The sequence below is a fragment of the Taeniopygia guttata genome, chromosome 23 (assembly GCF_048771995.1).
Source record: "Taeniopygia guttata chromosome 23, bTaeGut7.mat, whole genome shotgun sequence".
NCBI classification, from domain to species: domain Eukaryota; kingdom Metazoa; phylum Chordata; class Aves; order Passeriformes; family Estrildidae; genus Taeniopygia; species Taeniopygia guttata.
The window spans coordinates 1,120,334-1,139,606 of NC_133048.1; the positions used below are offsets into that span (position 1 = coordinate 1,120,334).

Consider the following 19,273-nt stretch of genomic DNA (forward strand, 5'->3'; position numbering starts at 1 on the left):
GGGCACAGCCAGGTGAGGGGCAGGAAAAGCCCCTGCCCAGGTGGTTTGATGGGAGGCAGCATCAAAGGGAAATTTCTTTTCAGCAACGGCAGAAGGAGGAGATGCTTCTCAAGTCTGAGCTCTGGAGTGACTCAGCAGAAAAGAACAGGAATTTCCAGGAATATGAGGGGTGAGAGGCTGGTACAGGGCTCAGCCAAAGCTCATGGGGAGGTTCCTCTGCCACAGACACCTGTGCAACAGAGGCAGGGATTTAGAACAGGAATTTCCAGGAGTATGAGGGGTGAGAGGCTGGTACAGGGCTCAGCCAAAGCTCATGGGGAGGTTCCTCTGCCACAGACACCTGTGCAACAGAGGCAGGAATTTAAGATCAGGCAATTTTAGGTGGATCTCTCCCTCTTGCCCATCCACTCTGTCAAACCACTCCGCCGAGCTGGAGCTGCAGCCTCTTGGCACCACTTTGGCATCTCACAGAGCAGAGATGAATAATGGCAGCACATCCCACCCCTCCTCCCCTCCCCGTGCCCATCAGGGCCTCCCCGGATCTGCCACGCAGAAATTAATCCTCCTGCCTCATTAATTGCAGGAATGAGTCGGGAGCTGTTCAAGGTCAGCCTGGAGGACCCCTGCCATCAATCCTCCCCAGTTTGCAGCTGCCTCGCTGGGGAGGAGCTGGCAGTGGCACAGCAGGGACCAGCACCGGGGACATCTCTGGGGTTTGGTGAGCAGAGCCTGCAGACACAGGAGGGTCCTGCATGGGCAGGAGTGGCTCCATGCTGGCAGGCTGCCCACGTCCCCCTGTCCCCCTGGTGATGCCATCCAGAGCCAAGGGTCCTCTCCTGGCCACCTCTGCCCACCCACAGAGCCACTTGATGGGGAGCCCTCTGCTCCCTCCTCACTGCTGATGGCTGAGCAAGGGGGTAGTCTGAACTAATTGTATTGGGCACCAATTAAGCAGCTCTCCTCACCCATTAGAGACTGTAGATGATTTTGCACTCAGATCTTCCATCTTATGTGACTGGCAATATTCTGTTTTTAGGGAATGAAAAGAAGAAAGGGAAAATCTCTTTAGGGGAGCTGGGCTTTGCTGCCTGTGGAGCTGCTACACACCAGGAATGTACTTTATTCTGTTTAAGAGCAATGATCCACCCAGCAGGGATGGAATCAGAGGCACTGGGAATGGAGAAGTGGCTGAGAGCTCCCAAGCACTGAATGTAGGCCTGCTGCCTGTGGACTGCAACCAGAGCTGCCCAAGGGCTGCTGCCCAATGCTAGCAGTCCTCATCCTACAAACTGCAACCAGGAAAAACCCTGCAGCTGCTTCCCCTTTCCACCCTCCCCCTTGCCTGATGGCCTCAGGCTTGGGAGGCTCTTCTGTCACGAACCACTGCCCCACCACTGACCCCAAAACCTGCTTTGTGAGCATCCACCCTCCCTCCAAACCATGCTCCCTTGCTGTCTTGCACCATGGCCTGTGTCACCACCTGCCTCTGCGCCGTGGGACTCTCTGGTACCCAGCGGGCTCTCACGGCCTGGCATCCCCCTCCCCATGCATCCTCCTGCCCCAGCCCCTCTGCCAGGCTGGCTGGGACCCTCAGCTCAGGATCTCTGCGGGGGTGGCACCCTGCACCCTGCCTCCTGTCGCTGTCCCATCCCAGGGACGGGGTCTGCGAGCTTGTGAGCGTGACTCAGAGCCGAAGGGGAACCGAGAGCGCTGACAGGGGGCACGTCTGCTCCATCCCCGCTCCCGGGCCGCTCTGCAGCAGATCGGAGCCTCCTTGGAGGAGCCTCGAGCCCGAGGACAGGGACACAAGGTGCCTCCCCAGCCCGGCTGCCAGCCTGCGGTGTCCGGCCGGGCGCTTGCAGCGCTGCGCCCCCGGTTCCCACGGAGATGCCCAGGTCACCATGGCTACCCAGGGACAGTCCTGCTCGGCTGGGAAACAGCCCGCAGGCACCGGCTCCGTCCCCAGGGGCTGGGGGCTGCTACACCCCGGGGAAATGTTGGGACGGCAGCTCCCCCGGCCCGGGCAGGCAGCGGGCATCGGCCCCCGTGCCCCAGCCCAGGGTGCTGAGCCCTCACCCCACTCCCACCAGCAGCCTGACCCGTTACAAGCAGGGCAGATTTAGGGGAAAGTGCCTTTGCTTGGGCTGTCGGGTTTGTGAGGTCGGTGGTGAGAGCCCCAGGGAATCCCCCCGGCCAGCGCCCGGCTCTGCAGGAGGCAAAGCCGGATCTGCCCAGGCTGGGGTCCCACCACACCAACACCCCCCGCTGCCAGGGCTGCTCTGGCCCCCAGTTTGGCAGCACTTTTGGCTGTGTGAGCCCGGTGGCGTGGAGATACACCACCGCCCCAGCCCAGCGTAAACAGCTCTTTGCACAACAGCCGCCGTGGTTGCGAAGGCCGCGAGTGTGTGAGGGTTGAGCAAACTTCTGTTTATTCCCATGCCAGCCCCATCCCTCCAGACACGGGATTCCCCGCCGGGGCTGGGCTCCAGCCTGGCACGGGTGGGCACGGCAGCTCGGCACGGCCCCAGGCAAGGAGCTGTGGAAGAACACGGGTTAATGGTCAGTACTGGGATGTACTGCTGGGAACACCATGCCACGGGTTGCCCTCGGGCATCTTGTGGGCTGCACACCCCAGGACATGTATTGTAAAGGCAGGCGAACCCAATGGGAAGAAATGACGATGTCTGACTCAATTCAGAAGGCTGAATGATTTCTTTATTATAACTATGCTAAAATACATTAATATACTATATAAAAGGAGGATACTAAAACTACATACTACTTTCTCTGACTCTAACCCCCACACAACTCGTGACCCTCTCTGGAGAGTCCAGCCCCAGGTGGGTTGGATTGGCCACCAGGCTCAAACAATCCTCACCATAATCCAACCAAGCATCACCCCAGGTAAACAATTCTCCAAACACATTCCACATGGGAAAAACAAGGAGCAGAAATAGAAATTGTTTTCTCTGTCATTTCTCTCTGTGCACCTCTATGAAAATCCTGAGAGGGAGAGAAATGTGCTTGCCACAGACATGGGCACGGACACGGGCATGGGGATGCGAGCTGCTCCAAGGTGGCACCACACAGCTGGGTTTGCCTCCTGCCCCTTGAGTTGCTCATCCCCTGGCCCATGGCCTGCTGCCACTTTCCCCAGCGTCCCTGGGCCGTGTTGCCCAGCCCAGCCCGGTGGCCCCAGGGCAGTTCCTCACTGTCCGTGCCCCATCCCGGCTGTGCCAAGCCGTGCCCAGGAGCGGGCAGGGTGGAGGCCGGGCGCTGCTCAGGGTGCCCGCACCCCCTGGGCTTTCCTGCCTGCGGCCAGCGAGGGGATGGCAGACTTCAGGGAAATGTTTTGCAATCACCTTCTTCAGAGCGTCACAGCAACTAACGAACGGCCCTGGTTTTGAGGAACTAACGGGGAAAGCAGCATGTTAGCAAACACGCCGAGCACGGCCAGCCGCCCGCCGCCGGAGCCCCGGGCTCGGAGCGGGCGGTGAGCGGCGGCCGGGCACACCGGGCACCGAGAGAGGCACGGGCGGAGGCGAGGTAGGGGTGGAGGTGAGGTAGGGGTGGGTGTCACTCAGGTCCCACCGAGCAGCATCTGGTCCGTGGCCGCTCTGCTGAGTGCCATGGGGTGGCCGCTGTCCCCCTGCCACACTCGAGCGCTTTGCCTCCCTCGGGATGTTGGCCTGGGGGGCACCCGGAGATGGGCACAGTGTGGGCAGCTCCTCCTGGACCACGAACGTGTCTGGGACCCATCCGGGGCAGAGGATCGGGGCAGGGCAGAGGCAGCCGCCGCTCGCAGGGCCATTCCCAGCGGCAGGCAGGGGACAGCCGGGAGGGGACCCCGCAGACCCCGCAGCCCGGCCAGTCCCGCTCTGCTGCTGTCGGTCATTCGCTTCTCTCTCCATCTTATCGCCCTCCGCCGCCCTCACCCGCCCTCAAACCGCAAATCTCTGCCCGGCAGCGGCTGGAGATAGCGGAGATCAAATCAGCCCGTGCCTGCGGCCGGGCACAGGGTGCTGTGGCCGGGATGGGGTGCGGGGTGAGGGCGGTGTTGGGGGACCGGCGTTCCGGTCTCTCCGCTGCGCTTCCCACGGCGGCGGCGGCGGCGAGCCGGGGGCGGAGGTGTCAGAAGGGCTGCGGGAAGGGCTGACGCTGGCAGCGAAAGGACATTCAGCTCCAGGAAAAGCCGCTGACAATGGAGCCCGGCTCCTTCAGCCCACCTCGTCCCCAGCCCTCGCCGACCCCCAGGAAAAGGCGCTTTCTCCGCTCCAGGTGATGCCAAAGCCACGGAGGAGACCATGGCCAGGCGCGGTGCTGGGACACCCTTCCTGCGGCAGCTCTCCCTGCTCCTGCTCCTCCACCTGGGCGGTGAGTGCGGTCCATCGTGTCCTGTCCCACCCACCCGCAGCACCGTGTGCCCAGCCGGGCTGGCCGGGCCCCGGGGTGGGCAGGAACGGGGCAGCACGGGCAGGATGGGGCCTGGCATGTACTGGTGCCTTGCCCAACGCTTGGCTCTTCCTCTCCGGAGAGGGGGGCCCATCTAAGGGAAGAGGCTCGTCCCTATACCCTGCCTGGGTGCTGAGGAGCTGAGATGGCTTTGTCACAGCTGTGCCCAGGATGTGACATGTTTTTCCTGCCCGCAGGGACACTGGGCTGTGCCTCAGTGGCTGTGAGCCCCCGCGTTGTGCCCCTGGGCTCGGCTGTCACGGCATCCTGCACCATCCAGAGAGAGCTGTGCCACGGCTTGGAGCAGGGGAAGGTCCGGATCAGCTGGATGCTGGACAACAAGCTTGTGGCTGGGAGCCAGCACCAGGGTCCAGGAGGCACCGAGGTGTCCAACCTCACCCTGCCCCGGTTCAACCTCACACAGGCCAGGCTGTTCTGCTGTGTGGAGTGGAATGGGACCAAGCAGCGCGTTGGCGTGGCCGAGATCAGGGCGGGCTGTAAGTCTGCTGCCACTGTGGGTCACCCTCCTCTCCAGCAGGGACAGGCACTTGCTCAGGCTCTTTCCTGGCTGTTCTCCCCCAGACCCTCCTGCAAAGCCCCTCAACCTCAGCTGTGTCCTGAACCTCAATGACTACGGGCTGACGTGCCGATGGGAGCAGGGGACCAACAGCCACCTCCCCACCAGCGTCGTGCTGAAATGCACGGGGTAAGTCCCGGGGCCGTGCTCCCCTGCCAAACCCCAGAGCAAGGACCCCGAGCCCATGCCCTGTCTGCCACAGGAGCGGAGCCCAGGCAGTGACGGGCTGCACCCCGCGAGGAGGGCACAGCCACTGCACCGTGCCCCGCCAGCTGCTCCAGCTGTACCGGCAAATGGAGATCTGGGTGTCCGCCACCAACGCCCTGGGCACGGCCGAGTCCGAGCGCCTCTGCATCGACCCCATGGACGTGGGTGAGTGACAGCGCAGAGGTCAGGGGCCAGGGAAGCTCGTCAGCGGTGACAGGGGTATTAAAGGGACATTAAAGCACGTGAGGGCCCGTTTTACGGGCAGCTCCGTGATGGATGTCCTGCCGGGATGAATCGGTGCCAGCGCCGCGTTGAGTGAGCAGCACACACGGCGGGTTATGAGCTGCCAGTTGACCTGCTGCACTCCACAGCTCCTGCAGCAATTGATTACCCATTTATTCAGCAGCTCTATTAATAATGGATCCAGTGCCTATAAACTATTTATAAAAGGAGCCTTCCCAGATGGAGAGACTTATCCTCCCTGATCTGGGGCTGGGGAAGGGTTGCCCAGGAACCAGCTGAGCTCTGCCATGCCTGTGCCACACTCACCCCCAAGCCTACCCAAATGTGGGGTGTTCCAGGCGTCAGGCCCCATGGAATCTGTTTTCTCTGCATAGGCATTAATGCAGAGCTGTGCCAGTGTTGCTCCCATGGGCATTACTCCATCCCAAGCAGAGGCACACACTCTGGCTCCTGTCCCTTGCCCACAGCCATTCTCGTACATGTTTTGGGGTGATTTCCCCCATTTCCTGCAGCAGCACCCTGGCATGAACAACAGGAACATGTGAGGTCATGGCTCTGGGCACTGCCCACCACACACCTCTCCAACTGTCCCCTGCCCTTCCTACAGCCAAGCTGGACCCCCCAACGCTGCAGAGCATCCAGTCCATCCCCTTCCAGACCGACTGCATTGCCCTGGCCTGGGACGTGGCGTGGGGCACGGAGCACATGGAGCTGCAGTGTGAGCTGCGCTACCGGGCACCCGAGGACTCTGCCTGGGCCCTGGTGAGTGCTGCTGGGGCAGGGGGACCGGGCAGGAGCCAGGACCCTCCCTCTGCTCCAAGCAGCGGGAGCAGAAGGGTCCCCATGTGAGTGGGACAGCAAGGTGTGCCCTGAGCCCAGGGCAGGGCCGGCCCTGCCCGAGGCAGGAGCCAGCACAGCCCCGTTCCTGCTGCCCCAGGTCACCGGCATCATCGGCCAGGCCGGCTCGGCGCAGCGCTGCGGGTTCCTCTTCGGCACGCGGTACCGCTTCCAGATGCGCTGCCGGCGGAGCTCAGCGACAGCTTTGGCCTCCTGGAGCGAGTGGAGCCCAGTCAGGAACTACACCACCCATGAGAAAGGTGAGAGAGAGTAACCTGCGGGGTCCCCTCTGCCCGAGCAGACAGCACAGCGCTGGGGACACATGGCACGGTGCTGGGGACACATGGCACAGAGCTGGGGACACATGGCACAGCGCTGGGGACACACAGCACAGCACTGGGGACACAGGGCAGAGCACTGGGGACACACAGCACAGCGCTGGGGACACAGGGCAGAGCTGGGGACACACAGCACAGCACTGGGGACACACAGCACAGCACTGGTGACACAGGGCACAGCACTGGGGAACTGGGGACACAGGGCAGAGCACTGGGGACACACAGCACAGCGCTGGGGACACGGGGCAGAGCTGGGGACACACAGCACAGCACTGGGGACACACAGCACAGCACTGGGGACACATGGCACGGTGCTGGGGACACAGGGCACAATGCTGGGGACACAGGGCACAATGCTGGGGACACAGAGCAGAGCACTGGGGACACAGGGCACAGTGCTGGGGACACAGGGCAGAGCACTGGGGACACACAGCACAGCGCTGGGGACACACAGCACAGTGCTGGGGACACAGGGCACAGCGCTGGGGACACAGGGCAGAGCTGGGGACACACAGCACAGCACTGAGGACACACAGCACAGTGCTGGGGACACAGCCACACGGCTCTCAGCCTCTCCCTCCCGTCCCGTTGCAGCCCCCGCAGGGAAGCTGGACGCCTGGTGGGGGGCTCAGCCGGCCGGGCCCGGGGGGCGGCTGGAGGTGCAGCTGCGCTGGAAGGTGAGCAGGGGCGGCCGGGGGCATCCCTGAAATCCCCATGGGACTGCCACCCACACCCCTGCCCGCACCAGGCCCCACGGCAGCGGGAAGCCAACGGGCGAGTGCTGGGCTACCGCGTCACCCTGAGCCCCCGGAGGAGGGGCAGGGACCCCCCGACCCTCTGCAACACCACCCGCACCCAGTGCAACTTCTCGGTGCCCGCGGCCACCGGGAGGGTCTATCTGGCAGCCTACAACTCCGCCGGCGAGGCGGCACCCACCGAGGTCACCCTGCTGGAGAGGAAAGGTGGGGGCAGTGCCCGAACCCCCCGTGCGTCCCCCGGGGCTCTGAGAACAGGGCAGACGCCAAACCCGGCTGCACCGGGGAGGTGCTCCCCTCTCCTGCCACCCCGCCTGCTTGTCCCACGCAGGGCAGCCCCTGGCCGGGCTCCGGGCTGTGCCCGGGGGCGAGCGCAGCCTCTGGGTGCACTGGGAGGCACCGCCGGCCCCGGTGAGCGCCTACGTGCTGGAGTGGCAGCGGGTGACAGCCGAGCCTGGGCACTGCAGCGCCTGCTGGCAGATGGAGCGTGACGGGACAGCCACCAGAGCCCTTATCCAGGGTAAGTGGGGGCTGCCAGGGAGCCCTGACCCCTTGGTCAGCTGTCCCAGGGGGCTGGCACCCATCCTGACCAAACCAGGACCAAGCCGTGCCCCCAGCCCACTTCCCTCCCTCCCTCCTCCCTCTGGATGCACCCCCAGGGTCGGTGGGCTGGTGCTGGGGGGTCTCAGCAGCCAGGGCCTGAGCTCCCAGCCCCCTCTGCTCTCCATTGCAGATGGCATCGAGCCTTTCCAGCGCTACAACATCTCACTGTACCCCCTCTACGAGGGCACGGTCGGGGTGCCCGTGCACACCACAGCCTACTCCCAGCAGAAGGGTACGTGGGAAGGGTGCCCCACCACCAGGACTTTGCCCTTCCAAAAGGAGGAACAACCTCTTCCCCATGTACCCCAAATCCAGGGGCTGTTCTAAAGAGCTCAGCTTGGGGGGCTGGATTTGTCTCATCTCGGAGTGTGCTCTCAGCCCCCCTGCAGCATGGGCAGCTCCTGACACCCACACTTTGGGAGTGGGACCCTCCCTATCAGCTCCCACCCGAGGCAGTGGCTCTGCTCAGCACTTGGTCCCCCTTGTCCTGCTCTTTCCAGCACCATCCCATGCCCCCAAGCTCCACCTGAAGAGGATCAGCAAGTCAGAGGCTGAGCTGTGCTGGGAGCCGCTGCCAGTGGAGATGCAGAACGGCTTCATCACCAGCTACACCATCTTCTGGGCCAGCAGCATCACCAACGTGGCCAGTGAGTGCTGCCCACAGCACCACTGACCTTTCCCTCTGTCCCACCTCATATTCTGGGTGGAGATACCAGGAGTCCCTGTGTCCTTCTCAGAGAGGGTCAGGCAGTTCTGTGGGCCCCTCACAGGGCTGCCTGCCAGCAGAGACCTGTGGGGTGAGCTGTGGGGGGCTGTCCAGGTGGGGGAAATCTGCCACACCGACAGCCCCGTGCGTCCCCAGGTGCCACCGTGACTCCTTCCCTCAGCTCCTTCGCCATCCGGGGGCTGAAGCCATCAACCCTGTACAAGGTGCACATCATGGCCTCCACGGCTGCTGGCAGCACCAACGGCACCAGCCTGACACTGGTGACCACAGCGCTGGGTGAGGGCTGCGGCCACCCGGGCCGAGGGGACGAGGGAGGGGACCTGCAGCTCCTGGTCCTGCCTCATGGCACTGCACAGCTGGCAGTGCCCACTGCAGCTCCCTGCCACCCTGTCCCTCTTCCCAGATGACACCGAGATCCAGTTCCTCTTCCTGAGCCTGGGGCTGGTCTTCGTCGGCCTCATGGTGTTGCTCATCTGCTTCCAGAAGAACGAGCGGTGAGTTAGCAGAGCCCTGGGTGGGACAGGGTGGCCTTGGAGCGCTGACACCCACCGGGAGCCGGTCCAGCCCTGAGGCCACCCATGGCAGCCCGCCTCGCTGAGTGCCCTCATCCCCGCGGTCCCCAGGATGAAGGAGCAGCTCTGGCCCAGCGTCCCCGACCCCGCCAACAGCAGCCTGGGCAAGTGGGTGCCGGCAGCGGCGCCGCAGGTGAGACCGGGCGGCTGCTCCCCGGTGCCCACCGGCACACGGCCCCGGGAGGGACAGCAGGGACGGCTGGCACCGGGAGGGACAGCAGGGACGGTGGCACCGGGAGGGACAGCAGGGACGGCTGGCACCGGGAGGGACAGCAGGGACGGTGGCACCGGGAGGGACAGCAGGGACGGCTGGCCCCGGGAGGGACAGCAGGGACGGCTGGCACCGGGAGGGACAGCAGGGACGGTGGCACCGGGAGGGACAGCAGGGACGGCTGGCACCGCCCGTGACCTCCCGCTGCTCCCCAGGAGCCGCTCCAGGTCCCGGCCGCCAGGGAGCCCGGCCCCGCCGCCATCTCCACGGTGACCGTGCTGGAAGGGGAAGCGGGGAAGGAACCGGGGAAGGAACCGGGGAAGGAGCCCCCCGGTACCCCGCGGCCCTACGTGCGGCAGGAGGGCCCCGGGGAGCCCGTGCAGTACGCGCGGGTGGGGCCCGCGGGGTACCGGGGGCAGCGGCTGCTCCCCGAGCCCGCTCCCCGCTCCTACGAGAACCTGCGAGGCCGCGGCGATGGTGGCGGAGGGGACTGGGGGTTCCTGGAGGAGCCCCCCGCCACCTTCCCGCTGCTGCAGGGGCTCCGCATCGGCGGCAACGAGGAGCTGCACGAGTGCCGGGCGGACTAGCGCGGGGTAGAACCGGGCAGCGGCTCCGCCAGCGGCAGCCCCGGGGTGCCCACCGAACCCCGGGGCGCTGCCCGGCTCCAGCCCCTCTGTGTGCGTGTGCCCTGCCGAACGGCTCCCTCCGAAATAAACGGGGACGTGCTGAGAACAGCCCGGGTGTCTCTGCGGGAAGGGAGCGGGGATAGGGATGGGACAGGACGGGGACGGGAATGGGGATGGGGATGGGGATGGGGATGGGGATGGGGACGGGGATGGGGATGGGGATGGGGATGGGGATGGGGATGGGGACGGGGATGGGGATGGGGATGGGGATGGGGACGGGACCGAGACGGGGATGGGAATGGGAATGTGGATGTGGATAGGGATGGGGATGGGCATGGGCATGGGGACGGGGGCAGGACGGGGATCGGGACTGGGACGAGGACGGGAACCGGTAGGAAACGAAACCGAGACGGGTACGGAGATGGCGATGAGACCTGGATGGGGACGGGGACAGTTAGGGCACCGGGACGAGGATGGGGACGGATAGGGGACCGGGACCGGGATCCCGGACGGCCATCGACTCGCTCGGCGTTCGCTCCCTCCCTGCGCCGTGTCGGCGCTCGGCAGTGGCGCCTGGGCAAGATGGCGGCGCCCATGGCGGCGGGCCGGTGACTCGGGCCATGCTGGCGCTGCTGGCCCGGCCGGGCCGCGCCTGGCCCGCCCTGCTGGGCAGGGCACAGCCCGGTGAGGGCCGCGGGGGTCGGGAGGCCGCTGGGAGGGAGGCTGGGAACTCCCGATGGAGGAATTGGGAGCGGCCGGGGCCGCGGCGGGAGCTGAGGTTGCGGGGAAAGGGCGGTCTGGGGCCGGGGGTACTCAGGGGGGCACACGGCGGGTTCGTGGTCTGTCCCCCGAAACGAGACAGGTCGGGTTTGTTGCCATTATGACCTTGGGGGTCCCTCGGAACGCGGGTGGCCGAGCCGGGCACGGCGAGTGGCCTGAAGCAGGTGCTGGTCCCCAGCAGGGCCCTGAAGGAGCACTGGCATTTCTGCAGGCTCTGGGGGTGTGCTTAGAGGTGGCTCTAAGATCACACAGGTTCCTAGTTCCTGCTGTTTGGGGCTCTAAGATCACCCAGGCGTCTAGTTGCTGACATCTGTCGTTTTGGAGAAATCCTGCAAAAATGAGAAATGTTGAGGTCAGGAGGCCACTGTGGGCCAGGGCGAGTGGCCGCAATTAAAGTCCATTTTCCATGGGAAAAAGAAATCATTTCCCCAGGCTCTGGGGATGTGCTTAGAGGTGAGGATTGGGGCTCTAAGATCACACAGGTTCCTAGTTGCTGACCACTGTAGTTTTGGAGAAATCCTGCAAGTTTGGAAAGGTTGAGATCGGGAGTTTGTTCTTGAATATTCACGTCTGTGTCAGAGGTTGTCCCCCCAGGTGCCACTGCCCCTGAGCTCTGACACTACGGTGGGCCAGAGCAGCCCATCCAGGTCACTAATGAGATTAATTAATCTGTTAATTCAGCCGTTTAAACTCTCTAAATGAACTCGTTTGCCCGGGGGTGCCCTCCCTCTGCTCAGTAGAAATAACTCAGTGCGTGCAGTCAGTTCTGCTGCTCCAGCCCTGTCATTTGCCCACTCTGAGACAGCAGAGCTTGGTTTGTGTCAGCACCGTGTGAGAGCCACCCTGAGCGACCCCACACACCTCTGGGACTAAAGATCTGCCTCTGATCACCCAGAGCCTCAGTGCCCTGACCCCACACACGCCTCTTGCCCTGATTTTTTAAAATTTTCTAAAGCCTTCTGAGTTTACATTCTTGTAGCAAACTTTTTCACACACTTTCTGTAAATAGCTTATTGTTTTTACATTCCTTCATAGAGGCAGAGAAATTTGATGTACTGGTAGTTTGTCCAGTGTGGCACTTTCACCCTCCAATCCACTGTCAGCTTTGGAAAACTATAAATGCTGGAGTCAGAAAATAAACCTCCTTTTTTTACCTTTACAATAACAGCAATACACCTCGTGCTTTCTCCTGTCCTACAGTAACACACACTAAGCAATATTTGGCTGTACAGAGCTGGAGAAGTGCACACAAGGCTGAATTTTCTGTTTCTCCCCACAGCCTGCAGTCCTGTGCTCCAGGCAGCCAGGGGCTATGCCAGACCTGTGATAAAGAAGAGGAAAGGTATGTCAGGATCCACAGGACCAAATGTTTTAAATATTTTGCTGTTGGCATGCTCAGAGCTGAACCCTCATGGCACAGAAATCATTCTGGAAGTAGTTTCTTGCAAGCTCAGGAGTTACTCATAAAATTCCTCTCCTCCTCAGTGTGGGGAAATGAGCAATTGTCAGCAGCAGATCTGTGAGGGTGGGAAAGCCCTGGCACAGGGTGCTCAGAGAAGCTGTGGCTGCTCCTGGATCCCTGGAAGTGCCCAAGGCCAGGTTGGACAGGGCTTGGAGCAGCCTGGGACAGTGCAAAGTGTCCCTGCCATGGCAGGGGGTGGAATCAGATGGGCTTTAAGGTCTCTTCCAGCACAAACTCTTGGTATTCTGTGATCTCTGAGCTCAGTGGATTGCTGTAAATATATGTACACCATGTTGTAAATCCAGAGGGCTGAAGGGAAGACACTGAACCAATTTTTTCCACTCAGTTCCTGCCCTCTTAGCTGAATCTGCTCAGTTCTTCTTGTGTGGAGCACACAGCCAGTTTCCTTCAGAGCATGTCAGAGCTCTGACTTTGTCCTGCTCTCCCTCAAGTGTTTATGTCTCTGTAGACATCCCCAGCCATCTGGATGACCTTCCTCCCACCATGCTGAAGAAGGATTATGCCAATCTCCCCGTAATGAACAGGTATGGAGAGGGAGAGGGAATGGCTGCTCTCTCCAGGGGTTTGTACTTACATGTAACAAACACATGGTGTGTGGAAGCTGTCACCTGCTCACTAATTAGTTATTAATGCTCTGTGGGCACAAAAATGGCAAAGTCAGTTTGAAATCAAATTTACAGACAGACAATGATCAGGGCTTGATTACAATCCATGTGAGATCAAGTGCTGGGTGCCCACACCCTCTGTGGGCTTTGTAGTCCATAAGAAAAAAAAAATAAAAAATCTTGAAATACTAGAAACAGTCATCTTGCAAATAACCTGTGCCTGTCCTGAACTCGGGTGATAGAGAGTGTCATTGAACAGCTCCCCATGAGTTCAGCTGCTGCCAAATTTGGGCTCTGGGGCTCAGCACTGCTGTGCTCTGATGCAGAGCTGCTCGTGTGTGGTGCAGGGAGGGCCCCCAGTGGCCCGACTGTGACTTTCACTGCTCTCTGAAAGAACCAGCCTTCAAGTTAAATATTTTTGCAGCAAAACTACTCTATGTATAACACTCTATATATAATCCAAGTCATGATTATGCTTAGGAAAGTGAGCACCGGTTTATGGCTGTCAGGTTTGGGAGGGGAGGACTGTCCCTGTAAATTTGTAGAGTGAATTAAAGCTGAGAAAAGTAAGTACGTTCTGAGAACCTGAGTTCATTTGTGTTGTTAAATAGATGTGTTTCTGGTTTATAAGCTAATTTGCCATCTCCTTGCAGCGTGGATGACGTGGTGAAACGGCTGCTGTCCCTGGAAATGGCGAGTCAGGTCAGTGTCATTCTGCTTGCTTGAAAAGAAAATAGATTTAATGGACACCTCCATGTGAGTCTTGTCTGTGTTGTTAAATGTCTTTCACTTACTGTATTTTTAAGTGGCTGTAAATATGGGGTGATGAAATACAGTGTTAAATCTGGTTTGCTCTTAAAATTTATCACACTACAGTGGCTACAATTGCATATTAAAATGAGAGAAGAAAGTATTCAGGGGTGACAGGGCAGTGAGCTCTTCTGTTGCTGCTCGTGGCTGACCTCCTGTGTTCTAGAAACCATTGCACTGGACAGTTGATGTCCTTCAAGTTATTTTTACTTTCCATATGCCCAGAAAACAAACAGGTAGGAAAGTGGCACAAAGATCTCTGTGCCATTCCTCTATGCTTGCCACTTCAGCTTAAAAAGATGAAAAAGCACTAAGTAAAGGTCTGAATTGCAAAACCTTTACCTGGGTGTTTGGGAAGAGAGCAGAGTGTCTCTGACCTCTGGTGTTCTGGGACAGTGACAACCTCTGTTCTGTGCCCCACAGAAGGAGAAGCTGAAGGTAAAGACACAGCAGCTGGTGGAGAAGGTCAGGAGGTCTCCCAGTGACAATGGCTCCTTTGAGGTGCAAGGCAAGTTAAAAAAGGGAAGGGTATTGTTGACAGATGAAACATCTCTGCCTCTATTCAGCTGTTCCCACCCCAGCACTTGCAGTTTGCTGTATAACTCAGGAGAATCTCCTCCAGGAGAGCTGCTGAGAGGCAGGTAGCCTGCAGGATGCCCTGCAGGACTGCTCCAGGTCTGGAAGTGTTGCAGAGGCTGCTGGGGTGCTTCCAAATTCCTGCTCCACATCCACCCTCCAAAGGCAGTGTGTGCATCATTCTGCTTGGAGTGCTTCTGTGACCTGAAGCACTGAGCTGCAGCTGTTACCAAAATGAAGCAAATTCAGCCACAGAACCCAAATTTTTCTCTGCATCAGAGAGCTGTGGCTGAGGCACAGTGGGGACAGGGCAGGGACAAAGGCCATGTTGCACTGACCAACACTGACATCTCCTTTGTCATCAGCAAAGCCCTTCAGTTCCTCAGGATGCCACTGAAATCCCAAAGACCTGACTGCTGCCCTGAGAAAAAATAATAAAAACCTTTATTGCTGTTTGCTCCCCCAGAGCTTAAATCCCACGAGGCAAAATAAATATAAAATCACTGGGAATTGAATGAGTGCAAGAGGAATAAATTCACATATAAATTTGTATGATGTGTTGTTAGAATCTTACCCTCTAATTAAGCAGCCTCGTAACAGTCAGAGCCCTGCAGGTTGTGTGTTCCTGTTTGTTGTGCTCCGTGCTGTGGGCAGGGGCTGCTTTGGGCAGTGTCTTGCTGTGGACAGTGCTTGTTGGGGACAGTATTTGTTGTGCTGCTGTGGACACTGCTGTGGGCAGTGTTTTTTTCTGGACAGTGTTTTGCTGTGGGCACTGTTTTGCTGTGGGCAGTGTTTTGCTGTGGGCACAGTTTGCTGTGGACATTTTGCTGTGGGCAGTGTTTGCTGTGGGCATTGTTTTGCCACGAGCAGTCCCTGCTGTGCTGCTGTAGGTACCTGCAGGGGCTGCAGTGCTCAGCTGGCAGCTGGAAGCGAGGCAGATGATCCTGGATCACCTGGGAAAGCTGCTGCCCTCACACAGCTTCTCTCTCTGTCCTTTACAGTTGCTATTTTGACTGCCAAGATACGCACGCTCGAGGAGCACCTCCAGAGGCACCCCAAGGTAACTCGGGGATCTGAGCCCACAGCTGCTCAGGTGGTTTTCTCAGTTTATAACAAAAGGATTTTAATCCTGGGGATTATGGCTTTGCTAAGGAGGTTTATGAAATAGTTCCAGCTGCTCCCTGGTGCCAGTGTGGGGAGCTGCTGGCTCAGGCACAGCTGGAGTCTCGCCCACTCTGGTCTGAGTTCTGGTTTGTTACTGCAGGGGAGAAAACAGCTGAGCAGATTCCTTTGGGCAGAGTTGAGCTCCATTTCTCCTCGCGGCAGATGTGGCTTCACCACTTCGTGTTCACTTATTAATGAACGCAGCTGCAGTCAAACACAAAGTCTGTGCTTGTTCTGCTCATGGAAACGTTTGGTGGACAGCACTGTGTGAATGTCCCACTCCACTACCTGCAGCTACCTGGGTTCAGGCCCAAATTTGAGACATCTTGCCTGGATTTATGTTCATAAAACAGATATTAAAGATTCTTTATGCAGGGTAAAAGGTGGGAAATGGGTTGATAACTGCATTTGAAAGTAGTGCATAATTGTTACTCATGAAAACTTGAAGGGTACAAGAGAACAGAATTGAGCTTTTCACTACAAGCCACCAGAAGCTGTACCAAGTGTTGAAGTTGGACCTTTCTGAATTCCTTGGCTGAATTTTTTACATAAATCACTTTTGTAGGACAGGGAGATGTCTCCTGTGAGGGATTGCCCTGACTGCTGTGGCTCAGGCTACGCTTGTGCCCTTCCAAAGAACAGCCAGACAGTCAGAGCCAAGTCACAGAGTATTTTCATATTTAATTTCTGGCAAAACAAAGATAAATGCTTCTGTTATTCTGAAGCAGCACACTTCAAGAGAAGCAGGTTTTAGCCAGAAGACCTTCTCTGCAGCTTTGGCACAGCCTGAACCTGTACACAAGCTGAAAACAGTCTTCAGGAAAGGTGAAGGTGCAACCATGGAAGGGAGAAAGCAATTCCAGTGCAAAGTAAATTACATCTCCTTGGATCAGCTTGTGCTGACCTGATGCACTCTCAGCATCTGCCAACAGAAGTTGTTCTAAGATTCTGTCCTTCACCTTTCAGCCAAAATCTGCTTTATTCTCAGTAATTACTGGACAGGCAGGACAATCTGTTTGCAGTGGAGTCAACCTTGGGTGTTTGCAGGACAAAAAGAACCAAAGGTTGATGCAGTGAGTGAACCTTTGGGTGTTTGCAGGACAAAAAGAACCGCAGGTTGATGCAGTGAGTGAACCTTGGGTGTTTGCAGGACAAAAAGAAAGAACCAAAGGTTGATGCAGTGAGTGAACCTTGGGTGTTTGCAGGACAAAAAGAACCGCAGGCTGATGCTGATGGATCTGGACCGGCGGAGGAAGATGCTGGGGTACCTGCGCCGGGTGAACTACAGCACCTTTGAGAACACCTGCAGGCTCCTGGACATCCAGTACAGCCCCCCCCAGCCCTACGCCCGCCGTGTCACCAAGCGCTGGCTGGTCAAGAAAGCTTTGTGCATCAAGGTATGGAGCAGCTGGACAGAAAAAACCCCTCTGCAAAAGTGTGGGAAATGAATTTGTAGAGAAATGGGGCAGGCACATTCTTCTCTCTGTCAGGATTTTTTCATACAGGAGCACAGAGAGAAGAATGTGCCTGCCACAGAGAATTCTAAAAGTTTGGTAGAAGTTATGTCAGCCCAGCTCATGGACTGCTTGGGACAGAGCAGGTTGCTTTCCAATAGGATGGAGTTTCCAGGAATAAATTTGTAAATCTTGTGCAGATGCAGCATGTGCAATTGTGTGAAATTCAAATAGGATGTATTTGTATGTAAACTTTGAGATAAATATTTTTACAATTGGATGGTGTTAGGTTGTAAGAGTTAAATACATCTTTTACTGCATTGTTAAAATATGGGGAATTTAAGTCACTGCTTTTAATAGCTTTTTTTAAACATTTTAATATTATAATGTGAGATGTTAGAAAAAGGCCTAATCCGACATAAAAGTTAGAAATAGAACAGTTAGACTGATAGCCAAGTCCTCTTAAGCCAGGCTTTGACTTTGATCCTGTCTGTAGAGAACTGCCTGAGCTCAGCCAAGAGCTCCATGGGGGACATTTATGTCATGGGCACTGACACATGCTGGACTCAGGTACTTCAGGTTGGGCCACTGGTTTGCTCAAAATTGTGTTACTCAAACCAGCTTTTTTCTCAAGTCCTGGTATGGGAACCAATATGTGAAATAACTTGATGGCAGTTCGGAACAGGAACGTGGGTGCACCCATTGTCTTCCTGATTTGTACAGAATATTTTAAGTAAAACTGCTGCATGCAGTAAATTTTGGTAAAACTGAGCAGAACCAAAAGCTGGACATGCCTTAGGTTTTTAAATGCTAAATTTTAGTCCAATTAAATGATAACCAAAGGTGTCCAAGGAATGACTAGACATGGCACTCAGTGCTCTGGCCTGGTTGACAAGGTGAGGATCAGTCACAGGTTGGACTCTGTGCTCTCAGAAGTCTTTTCCAACGTGAATGATTCAGTGATTGACTGGGTGGCTCTAACAGAACAATCTCAGATGGTTCCCTGAAGCAAGGAAGGCACAGAGGGAGGATTTGATTTGGCTCTGCCTGCAGCCAACAGCCTGGGCAGCAGCTCTGCAGGCAGCTTTATCTCTCTCCCTTCTGCTTCCACAGGTGTTCCAGGAGAAGCAGAAGCTGAAAGCAGCTGAGAAACTGAAGCAAAGGCAGGCGAGAGCAAGGGCTGCACGGGAACAGCAGGAGAAGCAGGTGCAGGAGAAGGAGGCACAGGAGGGGACACCTGTGTAGTGGCACAGCCAGGCTGGCACTGACAGGCTGACAATAAACACCTGCCCAAAGACTTGAAGCCTCTTTGCTCCTGTGGTGTGGTCTTGGGAAGGGCAGCTGGTGGTTTGAGTGGTTTTGAAGTTGAATTTCAGGCTGAGTGCTGGGCAGGTTGGGCTGTGAGAGGACCTGGGGGCTCCAGCATTACCCTGCAGGTCTGCCAGTGGGAACAGCTCAAGGCCTGCCTGTGTCCTGTCAGCACAGCCAGTCCAGAGGTTTGCACTGCCACATTTTCTTAGATATTTATAAACTGAAATTCAAGACATTTAGATTGGATGTTATTAATAAGTTATTCCCTGTGAGGGTGGGCAGGCCCTGGCACAGGTTACCCAGAGAAGCTGTTGCTGCCCCTGGATCCCTGGAAGTGCCCAGGTTGGACAGGGCTTGGAGCAACCAGGGACAGTGGAAGGTGTCCCTGCCCATGGCAGGGGGTGGCACTGGATGGGCTTTAAGGTCCCTTTCAACCTAAACCATTCTTCACATGCACTGGGGCCGTGCTTGTGTGCTGGGCTGATCCACACAGGGACTGGGGCAATGTGCACATGGACTGGGCTGATCCACACATGGACTGGGATGATCCACGCAGGGACTGGGATGCTGGCACACAGACAGGGCTCATGCACACATGGATAGGGACAGCGCACACACTCAGACCAGGACGATGTGCACGTGTACCAGGGATGATGTGCACACTCACACCGGGATGATGCCCACACTCAGACCAGGACGATGCACACTCACCGGGAGGACACACCAGGAGGATGCACACACACCGGGATGATGTGCACACTCAGACCAGAACGAGGCACACACGCACCGGGGATGGTGCACACTCACCGGGAGGATGCACACTCACACCGGGACGATACACGCTCACACCGGGAGGATGAACGCACATGGACCACGGTGACACACGCTCACACCGGGAGGATGCACGCTCACACCGGGACGATACACGCTCACACCGGGACA

The 19,273-nt window shown here is 57.9% G+C and overlaps 2 protein-coding genes across 2 annotated transcripts; both read left to right on the forward strand.

Annotated features, from left to right (window-relative positions):
- Positions 1–3,394: 3,394 nt before the first annotated feature.
- On the forward strand, positions 3,395–10,254 carry CSF3R (colony stimulating factor 3 receptor). Its single transcript, XM_072917989.1, has 16 exons — positions 3,395–3,546; positions 4,279–4,374; positions 4,650–4,949; positions 5,035–5,158; positions 5,232–5,401; positions 6,087–6,241; positions 6,417–6,576; positions 7,249–7,331; positions 7,403–7,616; positions 7,741–7,929; positions 8,143–8,244; positions 8,513–8,659; positions 8,875–9,015; positions 9,143–9,233; positions 9,363–9,444; positions 9,738–10,254. The coding sequence occupies exons 2-16, from the start codon at positions 4,305–4,307 to the stop codon at positions 10,107–10,109; spliced, it is 2,400 nt and encodes a 799-aa protein (XP_072774090.1). The 5' UTR covers positions 3,395–3,546; positions 4,279–4,304; the 3' UTR covers positions 10,110–10,254.
- A 420-nt stretch (positions 10,255–10,674) lies between these two features.
- Positions 10,675–18,323, forward strand: MRPS15 (mitochondrial ribosomal protein S15). Its single transcript, XM_030290407.4, has 8 exons — positions 10,675–10,832; positions 12,208–12,270; positions 12,860–12,935; positions 13,670–13,718; positions 14,250–14,334; positions 15,404–15,462; positions 16,772–16,963; positions 18,134–18,323. Exons 1-8 carry the CDS (start codon positions 10,769–10,771, stop codon positions 18,263–18,265), a joined length of 720 nt encoding a protein of 239 aa, XP_030146267.1. The 5' UTR covers positions 10,675–10,768; the 3' UTR covers positions 18,266–18,323.
- Positions 18,324–19,273: the final 950 nt, after the last annotated feature.